This window comes from Sorex araneus, chromosome 1 (assembly GCF_027595985.1).
Source record: "Sorex araneus isolate mSorAra2 chromosome 1, mSorAra2.pri, whole genome shotgun sequence".
Classification (NCBI taxonomy): domain Eukaryota; kingdom Metazoa; phylum Chordata; class Mammalia; order Eulipotyphla; family Soricidae; genus Sorex; species Sorex araneus.
In genome coordinates, this window is record NC_073302.1 from 243,476,229 (window position 1) to 243,493,830 (window position 17,602).

General features: G+C 37.6%; 1 protein-coding gene across 3 annotated transcripts in view; it reads right to left on the reverse strand.

Annotated features, from left to right (window-relative positions):
- Positions 1-17,602, reverse strand: part of ATP8A2 (ATPase phospholipid transporting 8A2) — a 651,431-nt gene that overhangs the window by 432,475 nt on the left and 201,354 nt on the right. For all 3 annotated transcript variants that reach the window (XM_055146569.1, XM_004604655.2, XM_055146669.1), the window contains exon 24: positions 11,039-11,103. In XM_055146569.1, coding sequence (XP_055002544.1) covers positions 11,039-11,103 — 65 coding nt within the window. The remainder of the gene's footprint in view (positions 1-11,038; positions 11,104-17,602) is intronic.

Here is a 17,602-nt window from a genome sequence, read left to right on the forward strand (position 1 = left end):
CACAACAATTTGTACCCTATGACCTAATGCAACCTATCCGGGATTTTGTTAATGTTTTTCAAAGGCACAAAGGGTGATTCCTTTACTCATGATTCAGAAACTGAAAAGAGACATTCCAGAAGGGAGAGAACAAGAACTATATAGCTTTCTCTCAAGCTCACCAAACAGGTAACTATTTTAGGATTTGGAAAACCTGAGAAGAAAAAAAAACTACAAAAAACCTATATTTCATATTATTATTATTATCAGTTTAATATCAAATATAGTTCTTAAAAGTTAGAGTTCGTTAAGTTCACTGGGACATAGAAACAATAAAATAGCTCATATTCATGTATCTGGGACCAAAGTATTGTTCTAGAAACAATAAAAATTTTAATGATTCTTTTTCCCAGTCTAATAATTTCTTTTTTAACCACTGACTTACTGGTTTGGTGGAATTTTTCCACAGGTGTGAGCAGAATGGTAAGAAAATCTCTAAAATTTTATTGAGACAATGATTTTAGAACTTGTAGAATCATTCCTGAGCAATTGGAGTGCTTTGGGCTCCAAAATGCCTCACTCTTCATCCATGAACCACCTCCAGTGCCAAGTAAGCTCATTCACCAGGCATGACCCAGAGACTCATATATAAATCTTGAAAGAGATCAGCAAGTTACAGAGACTCTTCTGGTCTCTGTGCAAGGCATCTGGGCAACCAGGAAGGATGGGAGTCAGCCTAGTGCCTTCCCAAACAGAACCCCAGCAGCTGAAAACTTCCACACTCCACAGTGGTCACCATGCTCCCAGCCAGACTCCACTGCACAGGACCAGCTTTACCTAGAAATTAATCCGCTGAGAAACTCAGGTATGCAGGTCTTGTGACTGAAACCTCCAGGCTTCCAAAGAGTTGGGAATGGGCTACCTCCCCCCCTCACCCTACACTTCCAGAAGCAGAAGCAGTAATACACATACACACACACACACACACACACACACACACACATACACCAAAGCTACCACCAAATTAAAAACTTAACTCCAGTTGTATCACCTCATTTAAAATTCTGGACTTACTGGAGTGACATCTCAAACTCTACAACACTGATAAACCAAGAATAGCACACCAGATTGGATGAGATGTAATGTAGAAGGCAACCAATCTCAACTAACAAAACATAAACACACTGTAACAACATTTTAGTAATCTCTTATACCAGGACTTCATGGCTCCATGATGAGATACAACAATATTCATTAACTTTATTCTAAAGAAACATTTTTTGATCATTCTGTTAGCAAATTATTGATAACAATCAATCTCACTGTATCACACTGTCAACCCATTGTTCATCAATTTACTCAAGCGGGCACCAGTAATATCTCTATTATATTCAGCCCTGAGATTTTAGCAGCCTCTCCTTACTCATCTTTCCCAATGATTGGAGGCTCTTTCAGGGTCAGGGGAATGAGACCTATTGTTACTGTTTTTGGCATATCTAATATGCCACAGGTAGCTTGCCAGGCTCTGCCGTGTGGATGGGATACTCTTGGTAGCTTGCCGGGCTCTCAGAGAGGTATGTATATATCTGTTGCTGTATTTTGGATATGAATACACCATGGGGAGCTTGCCAGGCTCTCCCAAGTGGGCAATAGACTTTCGGTAGCTTGTCAGGTTCTCCAAAAGGAAGAACTAGGCTATTAGATGTTGTGCATATTATCACATATATTAGATATCGCACATATAACAATCAATATAAAATAAATTATTGCAGGACTGCTACGAGACCAGGTTTAAGGAGTGGCTGGGAAAATTTGAGACAATGGTAGAGGGAAGGTGTAATGGTGGTGGGATAGGTGTAAGAATATTGAATTCCTGCAACAAATCACTATGAACAACTTTGTAAACCACAGTGTTTATGTAAACTGTAAGGGGAAAATAATTTTTTAAGTTGAGAATATGAACACAGAGAGGGGTGGAGCGATAGCACAGCAGGTAGGGCGTTTGCCTTGCACGTGGCCGACCCAAGTTCGGTTCCCAGCATCCTATATGGTCTCCCAGCACTGCCAGGAGTAATTCCTGAGTGCAGAGCCAGGAGTAACCCCTGTGCACTGCTGGGTGTGACCCAAAAAGAAAAAAAAAAGAATATGAACACTGAGAGACATATATCTACATATGTATATACAGCACACACCTATATAATCTGTGTGATTCTCATTAAAACAGAACTACTTAGAGGTGACCTAGAACAACCTAAGAGTTCTACTACTCTTGCTCTTGGCAGAAATAGTTAATCAATTATTTGATTAATATTTGTTATATTATATATATTCTATTATATATACTCTATTATATATAATAAGTTAATAGTTAACCATTGTACTCTACCAGATCCTTCCACCATTACCTCTGGGTTGCTTCTCTCTTTCTCCCTCTACTCCCTCTGAGCTTAGTTCAATTGATCATATTTAAGAGTTTGCATTGGGTATTATATAATCTTTGTTTCTTTATACTCTGCACATGAGCAAGATAATCCCACATTTTTTGCCACTGACTCACTTTACTTAGCATGATATCTTCATTTGCATTGTGCTGCAAATTCCACTGAAGTTGCAGCACAATGCAAAACTTTATCTTTTCTTATAGCTTAGAAGTATTCCACTGTGTATGCATATACCACAATTTCTTTAACCATTCATTTGTTGTTGGGCACTTTGGCTTGTGCCCAGATCTTGACTAATGTAACAGTAGTTAAAAACAGCATTTCTCATTGGCTGAAAAGATGGTACAGAAATTAGAGCATTTGCCTTGCACGTGGCCAACCCAGGTTCCATCCTCAGCACCACATATCATGCCCTGAGAACCACTAGCAGTGATCCCTGAGCATAGAGTCAGGAGTAAACCCTGAGCACAGTTGGGTATGAAGCCTGCAGCCGCCACTGCCCCCACCCAACAGGAGCAGTAGTTATTGATTTGTGTTCCTTTTCAATCGAGTTACTCACTAAAAATGAAATTCAGTGGTTGAGTAAGTTTGGTTAACAAACTGAAAGATTAACAGTGCAAAAGTCTAGAACTTGCATAAAACTTAATGATGAGCCTGTTTAATTTCGCATAACTCTGTGTCCCCAAGTTAGTCACAGATCCAAATTTGTTTAAAAATAAAAAAAAATGTTTAGGAAGATGCAACAACTGAAGTCTATGGAACTAGAACTGGATCCATTTTATTGCACCAGGCAGATCAAGACTCAACAAATAAGGGCAAGATGGTAAAGGGCATAGACTGGAGCTAGAGAAATAGTACAACTGGTAGGGCACTTGCCTTGCACGTGGCTGACCCAGATTCGATTATTGACATACCATGTGGTACTCCCTCACCGCCAGGAGTAATTCCTTAGTGCAGAGCCAGGAGTAACCCCTGAACATCACTGGGTGTGGCCTCAAAACAAAAACCAAAAAAATAGCATAGACTCTGTGGGACACTTTTCTGTGTTACTCAACTCTAGCATCCTAGCAGCATCTTCAACCCTACAACCCAGCAGCCACAGGAAATATATAATTATGTGTGACTATGATGAGTTAAACCTTATTTACAAAAACAATGGTCAATGGAATTCAGCCCCATAGTAAGGGTTTGCTGATCCACACTTCAGTGGACTGAAAATCACTTACATTGCACTTTCTAATGAGTCACATATGCTTCCTTAAATCAGGGACTGGTGCATGAACTGTGAAATGACTGCAGGTGTAAACAGTTGAAAACCATTCGTGTAAAATACTGAAAACTGACATCTCCTAAATTAGTTCTGTGTCAAGTAATTAATAATCAGTTTTGATAGGACTACATCAAATTAAAAAGCTTCTGAATAGCAAAAGAAACTCAAGCCATAAAAAATGACACCCCAGTGAATGGGTGATAATATCAGCATACAATTATAAATTAGATAAAGCTTATATCCAAGATCCATAAAGCACTCACAAAACTAAAAAAAATCCAACAATTCCATCCACAAATGGGGCAAGAAGATGAACAGACATTTTTGCAAAGACTACATATGGATGGCAAACAGGCATATAAAAATTAATTATCACTTGTAATTAATGCAACAGTGAGGCAAATGCAAATCAAAACAACATTGAGATATCATGCACACCAGTTAAAATAGCATACATCAACAGCCAGTGCTGGCAGGCTTGTGGTGAGAAATGAACCTTCATTCACCATTGGTGGGAATGTCTGGTTCGGTGTCTATGGAAAGGAATATGGTGGAGTTATCAAAGAATTAGGAGTAGAACTCCCATATAACCCAATGATAGTACTTTGAGGCATGTATACCCAAACACAAAGGCATTAATTCAAAAGTATATATGTACACACTATGTTCATTACTGCTCTCAGTACAATAGTTGTGATATGGAAACAACCCAAATGCTCAACTACAGGTGAATGAATGAAGAATTGTGGTATATTTTCTATGCTGCTCTAACACAAAATCATGCAATTTGCTCTAACATGTATTGAACTAGAGAATATCACGCTGAGTGAAGTCAGTAAGAAGGAAAGAGATATATACAAAATGATCCCTCTCATATGTAGAATTTAAAGATACACAGCAAGGGCCAAAGGCAACACAAAGAGAGAGCTGGCCCACACAACTGATTTGATATGTGAAAGGAGGTAGTTGAGTGAAAGGTACACTAGAGTCCTTAAGGCAGCGAAGTGGGTGTACTGGTGATGCAGTGTTGAGACTCTATGCATGAGAAGCTATCATTTGTAGTAGAGTAAATCACAAAACCACAATCAATTAAAATGTTTAAAAAATAAAAATCTGTTGTTAGTAACATCACAATGGCAACAGAATTATTTTCAACTCTAATTAACCCATTATAGAAAGTGATTTTTAAAATACAATGATCATTGTACTTTGCACTTTTTTATTCTATTTCTATTTTTTTTGAGTAAGCTTTTTTTTTTTTATTGAATCACGATGTGGAAAGTTACAAAGCTTTCAGGCTTAAGTCTCAGTTACACAATGCTTGAACACCCATCCCTTCCCCAGTGCATATTCCACCACCAAGAACCACAGTAAACCTCCCCCCCACAGTAAACCACAGTAAACCGCCCCCCCCCCCCAGCATTCTTGGTACTATAGGAAGAAATGTGACTGTTCTAAGTTAAGATCAAATGATTATATCTAGTTGAACCAAAAAATTCTCTAGGATTATCTTAATGTGAGTAGAACTACTAGTTGGTTCTAGTGGATGGAGAACTTAGTGAGGGGTTTGAATGAAAGGATACTTAATAAGAACTCCCTTGAATAAAGCAGAGCAGAGACTACATCTCTCAGAGACAATAATCAACAACCATCTCCTGCACTTCTGATAAGCTTTGATTTTTACCTGCCAGTAAATTATTGTTCTTCAACATGGTTTTAAAATTTATTTCTTCCTTTTCTGATGACACCTGGAAGTGCTCAGGGAACAAAATGGGGTGCCAGGGATTGAACCCTGGATTGGTCACATGTAAGGCAAGCACCAAACCTGCTGTACTATTACTCTGGCTCTCAACATGTCTTTAAAGTATGTATTATAACTATTATAGTACTGCAAATATTTAGGAAATAGTGATTCAAACAGAAGCAGAAAAAACAGCATCTACTAAGTTTTATGATTCACCTACCATATCACACCCAACTGGAAAAGTCACACAAACTGAAATTAACCAGTATTTAAAATCGTGCTCTATTAAAATTCATTTTGCTTTATCATTTCAACTTTACAACATATTAAATATAATATCAATTCAGAGGATTTCCGCTCTATAAACAATACTGGGGGAGGGAAATTTTCCAAGAAACTTCCGCTTTTTTATTGATCTATGGTAAATATTTTTTTGGGGGGGTGAAATATCTCTTACTGTCACATTTCTTTTTTAAATTTTTTTTTTTTGGTTTCTGGGTCACACCCGGCAATGCACATGGGTTACTCCTGGCTCTTCATTCAGGAATTACCCCTGGCGGTGCTCAGGGGACCATATGGGATGCTGGGATTAGAACCTGGGTCGGCCGCGTGCAAGGCAAACGCCCTACCTGCTGTGCTATCGCTCCAGCCCCCTCTTTTTAAAATTTTTTAATGAACCACTGTAAGGTACAGCCACAGACTTACAAAATTTCGTGCTTACATTTCAGTCATACAATGATCGAGTACTCATCCCTCCATATGAAAAAAATATATATATATTTTTGCTTTTTTGGTCACACCCGGCAATGCACAGGGGTCACTCCTGGCTCATGCACTCAGGAATCACCTCTGGCAGTGCTCAGGGGACCGTATGGGATGCTGGGATTCGAACCTGGGTCGGCCACGTGCAAGGCAAACGCCCTACCCACTGTGCTGTCACTCCAGCCCCGAAAAATATTTTTAACTCTCAAAAAATTACAGAAAAGTTGCAGTATTTATCTGAAGCACAAGGAAGAGTACATGACTATGCATACACATGTTAGTGTGTGTGTACACTGATGAGCATCTCCACCCAAAAAGGCTTCATTCCTCTGGATCTAGGATTCTTACAGGAATTCATTATAAGGGGATAAAAGTGGAAAACAAGTATGCTCCCTAACATAAAAAGAAACAACCACAACCAAATATTAGTAGAGAGATTAATAAACCATGAAAATACATAAAAAGGAAAATGCTATCTCTATACAAGGGATGAAGCTACATTTACTGACACTGAGATAGAATCCAGTCAAACATTTTTCGTGCTATCCCTCCATGGCCCACTCTGCCATCTCTGGTCCTCTTCCCTGAGGAAGCGGCAGCGGTCAGGGGTGTCAGGACTCTGTCAGGTGCCTGCCACTCAGTTTTATTGATGCTTCTGAGGATACCATCAGCCCCAGCAGATAGATCAAATGCTGGCTCCAAAGCCCAGGCCCTAATCAAGAATTATCTATCACAAATAAATTGATTGGATTATCTACCACAAATAGACCTAATATGTGGGGATAACTTTCTAAGTAACTACATAAAACTAAAGCATACCACCAACTCTGTGTGTGGGAAACAAAAGTCTGACCAGTACATTATAAAAAGTGTAGTGCATAGAAGTTTTTAGTTTCCCACTGATTCAACTCATTAGGTTCAAGTTTGAATTACAGTGTATCTCATTTTGATTCAAAAGAAAATTTTTTAAAGAAAAAATATGGAGAGCTTGGGATATTTATTTTTACAAAGGAATTAAGTAAATATGATAAAAACCCATAGCCACACTCAGCAACAAGTTTGCTGGAAAATGAAGTATCAACCATAAAAGTGGTTAACGCTGTTTACATTATTCTGTTTTCATTCCTAAGCAGCTTGCTATATTTTTACACTAAAGAATTAATATTTATTCTCAGGACAAATATATCCTTCCTAGATACTTCTGGTGATTCGACAAAAATAGATATTGTGTAATTTATACAGTAACATGTCAGAAACAGCTGAATTTCATGGAGATATGGGATAAATATCTTATATTTAATAATTTTCCCAACTACTTGTTGCTTTGAAACTCTACAAAGATTCTCTGTGGGTCTTCCATACAAACTAATTTTAATCGTTACAATGTTATTTTCTCTCTAGTATTTCAGTAGGAAAAAGAAGTATTTCCCAAAAGCCTGGATATTTTATTAATCTTTTACCAACAAACATCAGTTAGTAGTGAAATTGTAAAGAGTATTATAAATAATCTTTTAAATAGTGAAATTTTAAGAGTACTATAAATAGTCTTTGAATGTTATGATTCTTATAAGTTGCTGATTAAATTATAGCTTTTATTCTCTAGCTCATAAGTGTTAGTTTTTAAATTCCAGCTAATTCTGATAGTTTCATAGTATCACAGTTAATATTGCAAGATACCATATGCACTTGGGGAAAGAGTCATGATTAATGATAATAGCCTTGTGGGTAATTTTGAAATTTATTTAACTTGTCAGATCTTATCATCGATAGAACTCATCAAGTTGCCAAAGAAAAGCTTGAACTAGCACACACATGTCAAACAATGCTTTACTGTGACTTTCACTTACACTATTGTTAACCTCAATTTCTCTTTTTTTCTCTTTTTTATAGGAATCCTTTTAAGGACCACTTGATACCAGTCAGTTTAAGCAAAACTATAAAATAGTCCTGAATAAATCCATTAAATCAAAACAAACAAATGGCCACATTTCTCTAGAAGCTAAATGAGACCAAAGTGCAAGAATCCCTGCACTGGGGGATAGGGAGAAAGAGAGGGAGAGGGAAGGGGGAGCAAGAGCACAGCAGATAAAACCCTTGCCTTGCAGCAGTCCACCAGGTTTGATCCGGGTATCCCCATATGGTCCCTCAAACTCACCAGGAGTAATTCCTGAGCACAGAAGTAGGAAAAATTTCTAAGTACCACCCTGTGAAGCCTCAAAACGAACAAAATAAAAGAATCCCTGCACTGCCCCTCCTCTGAGGACTCCATTCTCCCTTCCCCTGCTCATTTCTTGAGAGTACGCCAGAAATAAAGATCGAATATGCCAGTTGAAACTCATATGTATTAGCAATAAAGGTGATTTCTTATTACTTTCTAACACCCCCCCCCCAAAAAACCCTCTTTTCTTCTAGCATCTGAACAATGATATAATGCCTTGCTAGAAGGCTGGAACTATAGCACAGAGGATAGTAATAGCGCAGCGTTTGCCTTGCATGCTTTGCCTGCGGCCAACTCGGGTTCAATTCCCAGCATCCCATGTGGTCCCCCAAGCACTGACAGGGGAAATTCCTGAGTTCATGAACTAGGAGTAACCCCTGCACATCGCCAGGTGTGACCCAAAAGGTAAAGGTAAATAAACAAATAAATAAATAAATAAATTAAATAATGCCTTGCTAGGCTCCACGGTTGATATCCCACACACAGTGGGGCTTTCAAGAACCTACTAGCTTGTCTATTTCATGGAGCTTAGCTGTCATTTTGGCAACAGTTGGGTGAACAAGAGAGAGATTTTTCTAATCATTCATAATCATCTGGAGCACTACCCTTATATACTGACTTGCTCAAGTGAAGATGATGGGTGCCAGCCAGTGGATCTTCGCAGGAAGACCTTTATTTCCTTGCATTTTCATTGAGATAAAGCAATGGATGCCAGGCATAATGATTCTAATTCTATTCTTTTCTTATTTTTTTATTTTGGAGTGGGGGTTGGGATGAGGAGCACATCTGGCCATGCTCAGAGCCTAGTCCAGGCTCTGTGCTCAGGGATTACACCTGGCAGTCACAGGGGACCATATGGGAATCAAACCTGGGCTGGCCATATGCAAAGCCAGTGCCTTACCTGCTGTACTAATTCCTTGACCCCTGTTTCTAATTATTTTACCACTTCCTTTCTTCCTTTCTCTTGTTTGCCTTAGCATCAGAGCTCTGAAGCCTTAAAAGCTCATCTCTGCACATCCACCAAGGATGCACATTTGTATATACTGTACTGCACGAGGATGCACTGTACATCAAACTGACTGCTTTTATTCTACCAAATGACATTATAGTGAGAAATTGTAAAATAACTTGAATACAACTAAAAGAATGAAGATTTTTTTTAAATGGGGAGCTAGAAAAAAAGAGGGAGGAGAATGCCAGTCAAAAATATGGAGTGCTTTTTGTATTATTATAAAACAACAACAACAAACAGAAAAGGAACCTATTCTTAGTAAACACTGAAACACATAAAATGAATCTCTTTCAAAACTGGATAATAAAGAAGCATTCTTTGGTTGGGGCAGGAGGGAATGAGAAGTGTTAGGACCACATCTGGCAATATCAAGACTTATTTCTCACCCCTGACTTTGCTAAGGATCAAACAAGGTATAAAGTAAGCATTTAACCCCCACCATACTATCTGTCCACCCCAGATGAAGCATTCTTAACAATAACTAAGTAAAGTCAGATACCATCCATAAAATATTCTCAGTTTTGTATTAGAAATCACTCTTTGGTCTAAGTAGAACAAAAAGCTCAAGTTACTTATAAGTACTATGTAGAATAAAAGTCTATCCTTGCTTTGTAGGAAATGAGTTGCCTCCAAAATTGAAGGCTTATTTTAAGTTTGTGGAACTGTGAAATTACCAAGGAACAAAGGATCTCCAGATTAAAAGTTCACTATTTTATTCATGCAAATACTTACCAACAACCTAGCAAAGTACTATATTGCCATTAAAGATGTCCACTTACAAAGAGTCATATTCTTGCTCCATGAATCTTAGATTTATTCTAAGGAACTCAGGAGAGATATACAAAACACACACACACACACACACACACACACACACACACACACACACACACACCACCTTATCTTCAAATCAAACTATTTCCTGGGTCCCTGGCTACCCTCCAAATCAGCTTCCACCTCTGTTCTTATCAGTATCTTAAGCCACTATGGGGTAGATGCATGTCTGCAGAATGTTCAGAGAACCATGCTGCTCAGGTCACTAGGAGCTAGTAGCACTGGAATGTTGGAGTAATAAGTGTAAAACATCCAATCACAATATTAATTGAAACAACTACTGTCACATAGAGTTTGTACTGAAAAGAATATTCTACACATCTCCTTTATAACCAAGACTGGAGTTAACTATTTACCTAATATAAATCATTATGGGATGTTAAACCAGATTCAAACTACTCAATTTTTTGGTGGAGGAACACTGATATCTGAATAGGGCTGTGATATGGCAACAATACTTTGAGAAGATGTGAAACTGTACCTCATCCTGAAACACATACAATCATATAAACTGTTATATCAAAAAAATTAAATCCCATTTGTATGCATAATTCTAAGCAAGCAAAATTAAGGGGTTTTGTTTGTTTACTGAATCAGGATGAGATACACAATTACAAAGTTGTTCCAACACCCATCCCTTCACCAGTGCACATTTCCTGCTACCAATGTCTTCAAGTTTCCTTCCTGCTGTAAAATAAAGTTTCATCATGAATAGATGTTATAGAGTTGCTATTTTGATGTTGAATGATAAAGATAGAACTTTTGAAAAGATACTTACATCCAAAGAATCCTCCTTCAACAGGATAAGGGCCATATTTTGTGATACCAACCGGCAGGAATATCCTGAGGAGAGATAAGTAGCCACAATTGTGAATTTGCCATCCCATCCATAAACTCAGAAATTTTCAGTGATTAACTTAATTCAGCTTCCCTTCTTATATTTTCTTGATTATCAGATTAAGCCCAGTAATTTCTTTTGATAAATTGGGCAAGAGAGAGGGATAGGAAAATTTAACACTGATTTTAATTCTTATAAACAACTTGAATTAGAACTGGTTGGAATATTTTCAACACTAAATGCTAAAATCAATGATTGACTATTTTCTTTGGCTCTTGCTTTATTCTTGTGTCTTTTTGTCACCTTAGCATAAGCCTTGTATTATCCAAATAACAAACACTTTTGGAAGCCAAAGGGGTGCTTGAAATCAAGGTAGAGTTACTTCTCCTGCCACAACTTTTAAAGCAATCCCATTTTAAAATTGAACCAGAGTTGTTTTTTTTTAAAAAAAGGAACAAGGTATTCCAAAAATAAACAATTTCGATCACATTTTAAAATGACATTTCCATATATTAACCTTTTCCTTATATTTCCTCCAAGAAGGTCTACATAAGTTCATTAAGATAAGGGATACATGACTACAGAAACATGGACCAACTAATCAGCATGTTGCTCTTCAACCTTCAGACAAGTATGTGTGTGACACCCCCCAGGGGTGCTGTTCATAAAGCATGGATCCTAGATTCTTTTCTGCAGAACAGTTAAAATGCCCATTCCCACAGAAGCTATTCTTAACTAGAAAAGGAGATGGGTATTAGTTAGATGCCTAAGTTAGTGAACTGATGAATTTATTTGTTTGATTCAACAAAGCAATTCCTCCTTACATCCTTAAAATAAAATTCAAGACAGAAAAATTAAGACCAAGAAAATACTTGTTTGGAGGGGAATAAGGTGAAATGATTGTATTTATTTTGAAATGCACAAAGTATATCATTCACTCATGATTGTCACTTTAAGTAGAACATTTAATTAATTACTCAGAATACAAATTTTAAAACACAAAGTGTAGCTTTAAATTCAAATATTTTTTAAAGCAATACCATAAAGATATAGTCAAGGCTATTACTAACAGTTATCACAAGAGAATCTGGTTACTTCACTTGTTAAAACCGCCCTACATTAATTTAAAACCAAAACAAAGAGAATAATTTATAATCATAATACCACATGACCAAAAAGCTGTCAAACCTCTAAGGGTTAAAAAAAACAGTAGTGGTGTGGGGGAGAAAATATTAAACAATGTTCTATACATTTTCAAAGATTTTCAGGTATGGATTTTTAGCAATAGTGGTGAATAAATAAAAGACATTTCCAAAATGTCATAGGTTGGACTAAAATAACTGAACTTGTGCTTTCTCACTGAGTACTGAATAGAGAACATATTTTATTTTCACTTATTAGAAGGGGGGATTGCAACTTCGAATATTTCCCTCAGGCTTATTCTTTCTTTATCCCCAGAGACTCCCAGCAACTTCACACAATACAGACTCTACAAATTTACTATAACAAATGCAGTAGGATTTTCCAGTGGTTTTTCATTTGAACAACAGCTGCAGGAGCACACTTGTAACTTTTAAGCTCCAGCTTGATGCTTTATGTTATATTTTTCAATTGAAGCAAAAATGTCACATGACAACTGAAGTCTCACGAAGATATAATGGAAAAATTTCTCTTTTTCCAGTCACTGCAGAGGAGGGCAATAAATAAAACTACCGGCACCTTCATGAATTTAAATATATAAAACTAAATCTTTCTGAGAAGAAACAGGTGGGTATATTGTTTTTAATTTGAATAACAAACAGATTTTTGTTTCAATAATTATCACACAAACTCCTGCATTAGACAGATCATGGAAATCTAACACAGACTTCAAGTTAGTTGTGACTTAACTAAGTCACAGTTAATTGTGACTTAACTAATGTGGCAAATTAAATTATGTCAATCCAAGTTGGGTGTGCTTGATTTCTAGTGTTTTTGGATAAAATGAGATCAACTCTTGGAAAACATCCAGGTCTGAAATGTCAACCCACACTTGTAAATTGAGGGCTAGTTCTTTAATCTACAATCTAACAAGACGACCATAAAATGACTGAGAAGAACCACGGGGATTTTACTCTTTACTGCAGCTGAAATTAACAGTACACTATAGAAGTGTTTAGTCTCTATACTACCTGAGCATAATCAACATTCAAAGAAATCAAAACATTACACAGCCTATGGTACTTAGGGCAGGACTTGATTTTAATAATCCTCATGAGAAAATATTGCCACACTAAGTATCTCAGATCTTGAAATCACTAGGTTTTTAAAAATTCAAACTTAATTTAAAATAAAGTTCTTTTTCACTGTCTTAAAATCTTTAATTGAAATTCTCAAGGATCACTCCTGACTCTGCTCTATTCCTGGTAGTGCTCAGGGGACCATATGGGGTGTCAGGGACAGAAGACAGGTCAGTTATGTGCAAGGCAAACAAGTATCTGCTTTACTTTCGCTCTAGCCCCTATAATACTACTAATAATGGTTTTATATAAATATAACTCCGACATTCTGACTTTTTAAAAATCAAACTTAGGGACCAGAGTGATAGTATGGTGGGTAAGGTGTTTATCTTGCATGTGGTCAACCTGCGTTTAATCCCTAGTACTGCCTATGATCCTCCAAGCCTGCCTGGAGTGATCCCTGAGTGCAGAGTCAGGAGTAAGTCTTGAGCATGGCTGGGTATAGCCCAAAAACATAAAACAAAAAAGCAAGCTTAGTTAATCAACAAAATTCCAAATTCTTTGAAGACATTTTTGGAAGGGCTAAAATGGGTCTCTGCTAACCTAGGATACATCCTAGGATCCAACTAATGAAATTACCACCCAACATTGGGATTCAGTGTGAATTCCAAACCCTCAGTGGTTATGTTGTTGGTTCTACTCTCCTTTGTTGTTGTGGCTTCAGAGCCACAGCCAGCATGCTCAAGGACCACTCCCAGAGTTCAGGGACCATATGAGACACTGGAGATCAAATGTGGGTAGGCCGCATGCAAGGCAAACACCTTACCCACTAGACCACTCCAGTTTTCATTCTACTCTTCTCACAGACAATCCTGACCTGAATGTGAGTATGAAACATGCCTCAAGACATCAGGAATGGATGATGGAAGATGGTACCCAATCTATTCCACTTGGAATCAAAGAGACTATTCAGAGTCTTTCCTCATTCACCTATGAAGAGACAGAACATCGATGTAAAAAATCCTTTATAGATCCACCCACAGGGCCATTTTCCACTCCAAATCTCTTTAGACCTTCTTAAAGGTGTTCTGTATGTGAAAAAACACCTGCTTTAGACTTAATTTGGTATATCCTTCAAAACCAGGCTACCCTCACCCATTCTGTACTACTTTTTATAGAGAAGAAAAATCTTCATGAAGACTCAAATTTTAAATCTTCCCTATTGTTGAAGACTTCCCTGGTCTCTTCCAGCTGGCATATTTCCCTTCTGGGGGCTAAATATCAAGTATCAGAAGTACAAGCTCAGATTTTCAGCAACTCAATGATGTAAACTTGGTTACCTGATCTTTCTATGACTCAGCTCTCTCATGAAGAAAGCATATCATGTGTTCTCTAGGTGGAAGCTGAAAGTGGGCATGCTGGTTCATATGGTTAGATCTATTTTTAATTTTGAATACTCTTTTCCATTGAGGTTAAACTAACCTACATTTCCACCAACAGCATATAGTTTCTAGCGATTTTGATGAGACCACTGTCATTGATAAATCATTGTTTTGATTTGTATTTCTCTAAAAATAAACTATAATGGGAATCCTGTCAGGTGTCTGTTAGCCATCTATATATCTGATTTAGTAAAGTGCCTATTAGCTCTTTCCCCATTTTGGGGGGTAAGACTGTTTTCTTATTGTTAATCTCTGTGAGTTGCATATATATCTTGGATATAAGCTTTTGTCAGATATATTTTATGTGAACAAATATTCCAGAGAACAACAAAACACTAATTCAGAAAGAATATGCACACCTATGTTCAATGTAACTCTTTACAATAACCAAGATCTGGTAACAGCAATGACAAATGGGTTGATAAAGGTGTGAATGGCCTGGGGAGAGACTACGGCACCTCATATTGTCCCCTGAGAATCACCCAGAATTATCCCTGGTGAAGAGCCAGGGGTAAGCCCAAGCACCACCAGGTGTGGCCCAAAAATAAAACAAAATAAAAAGATGTGATTAATAGATAGACAGACAGACAGACAGACAGACAGATAGATAGATAGATAGATAGATAAGAAGAAAACAATCCAGCTATCAAAAAAGACAAAATATTTCCTTTTGCAATGACATGGATGGAATTGGAGGGGAACAGACTAAATGAATTAAATGGAAAAAGACAAATACTGAATAATGTCACACATATGTGAAATAAACAGACAAAGCCAGACAAAAACAAACCCTTGGGCCCTGAACACACACTTGAAGTTGCCATAAGGAGAAGAGGCAGGAAGACCAACGTGAGGAAAGGGCAATGAACTGCGGGGCAGGGCAGTGGGGGACATTGGCACTTCGATGAGGGATGGACTGTGGACACATGTATTTTGAAAAGGTGTGATTGTACTCCTAAATATACCATGTAAACCATGATGCTGTCTCAATTTAAAGGCGGAAGTTTGGGGGGGGGAATGATTATCTCAAAGGAAATTAAATATAAAGACTTACATAGAGGACTTTACACACAATTACTGAGTACTCTTGGTGCCATTTTTAATAAACAGGCTTTATTTATCGAACTTTCTCATCTATTTCATTCTCTTGTTCCGTAATTAACTCATTACTCCCCAGTTTGAGGCCTAAGTTCCCAATTCAGGGGTTACTTCTGGTAGTGCTTGGGGGGATCATATGCAATGTCAGGATCAAACCAGAGTCAGTTGTGTGCAAAGCATGTGCCTTAATCTCTGTTCTATGTCTTTGAACAGAAACCAAACTTCTAAAACTGTAAGAAGTAATTTAAACTGCAGGGGGAGAACAACAGAATTCCAACTCAGAAATGGAGTACAGTGAAAGCTGTTTAAAATGGACTATACATCAGGATTTTGCTCTCACTTATCCTGTATCCATTAGGGGAAAGTCATAGGTCCTGAAAACTTAAAATATATTGTCTATTTAATAGATGTTTTATCTAGTAGTAATAAGGAAATGACAACTATGCAATTCACAAAGGTTATAGCTGAAATTTCACTTTAGACTACCTGATGCCAAATCTTGAAGCTGACGAAGAAACCGGCCAGCTCCTTGAATACAGCTAGTTAGTATAAATTCAAGCACAGAACACCAGAGTTCTTGCGTTACACCAGCTCCAAACTGTCTACACCCACAGATGATTGTGCCTGCATAATATATATAGGCTCACAAATCTAGAACTGAATTTGATCAAGTATATTTACAAGGAGTAAACCAAAGTTATACTTTAAATTTTAGTTCTCAAATTATAATAAGCAGATAGACAGGTCATATGCTAAAGGGAGATTACCAAGCATTAGGGTAGCAATGGGGGAATGAAAATCAGACTAGTGAGACACAGACTATAGGTCATGGGTACTTTGTTGGTGGGGTGAGCGTATGGTAACTGTGTATGTTATCACACACAGTTTATCTATCCCGTAAACATTCACACTATAATAACATGTTACTTAAGCTATACTGCAATCATTTTAAAAAAATAATAATAAAAAGAAATAACAACCCCAGCATTTCTGGAAAACAATATGGGCATTCCTCAAAAAACTAGAAATTGAACTTCCATATGACCCCGCAACACCACTTCTGGGAATATATCCAGGGATGCAAAAAAGAACAGTAGAAATGACATTTGCACCTGTATATTCATTGCAGCACTGTTCACAGTAGCCAGAATCTGGAAACAACCCAAGTGCCCAAGAACGGATGACTGGTTAAAGAAACTACGGTACACCTATACAATGAAATACTATGCAGCTGTTCGAAAAGATGAAATCATGAAATTTGTTTAGATGGACATGGAGAGTATCATGCCAAGTGAAAATGAGTCAGAAAAAGAGGGACAGACATAGAATGAGTGCACTTATTTGTGGAATATAAAATAACATGCACTGCACTGTAGCATTGTCTTCCTGTTGTTCATCGATTTGCTCGAGCATGCACCAGTAACGTCTCCATTGTGAGACGTGTTGTTACTGTTTTTAGCATATTGACTATGGCACGGGTAGCTTGCCAGGCCCTGCCATGCGGGTAGGATACTCTTGGTAGCATTCCGGGCTCTCCGAGAGGGACAGAAGAATCGAAACTGGGTCAGCCGTGTGTGAGACAAAAAAGGAGAGTACAGAAAAGGATCAGAGGGATTGCTCCACTGGTTGGAAGTCTGCTTCATGATCTGGGGGAAAAAGCAGTTGGGACAGAGAAGGGATCACTAAGTCAATAATGGTTGGAGGGATCGCATGAGATGGGAGATGTGTGCTGAAAATAGATAAAG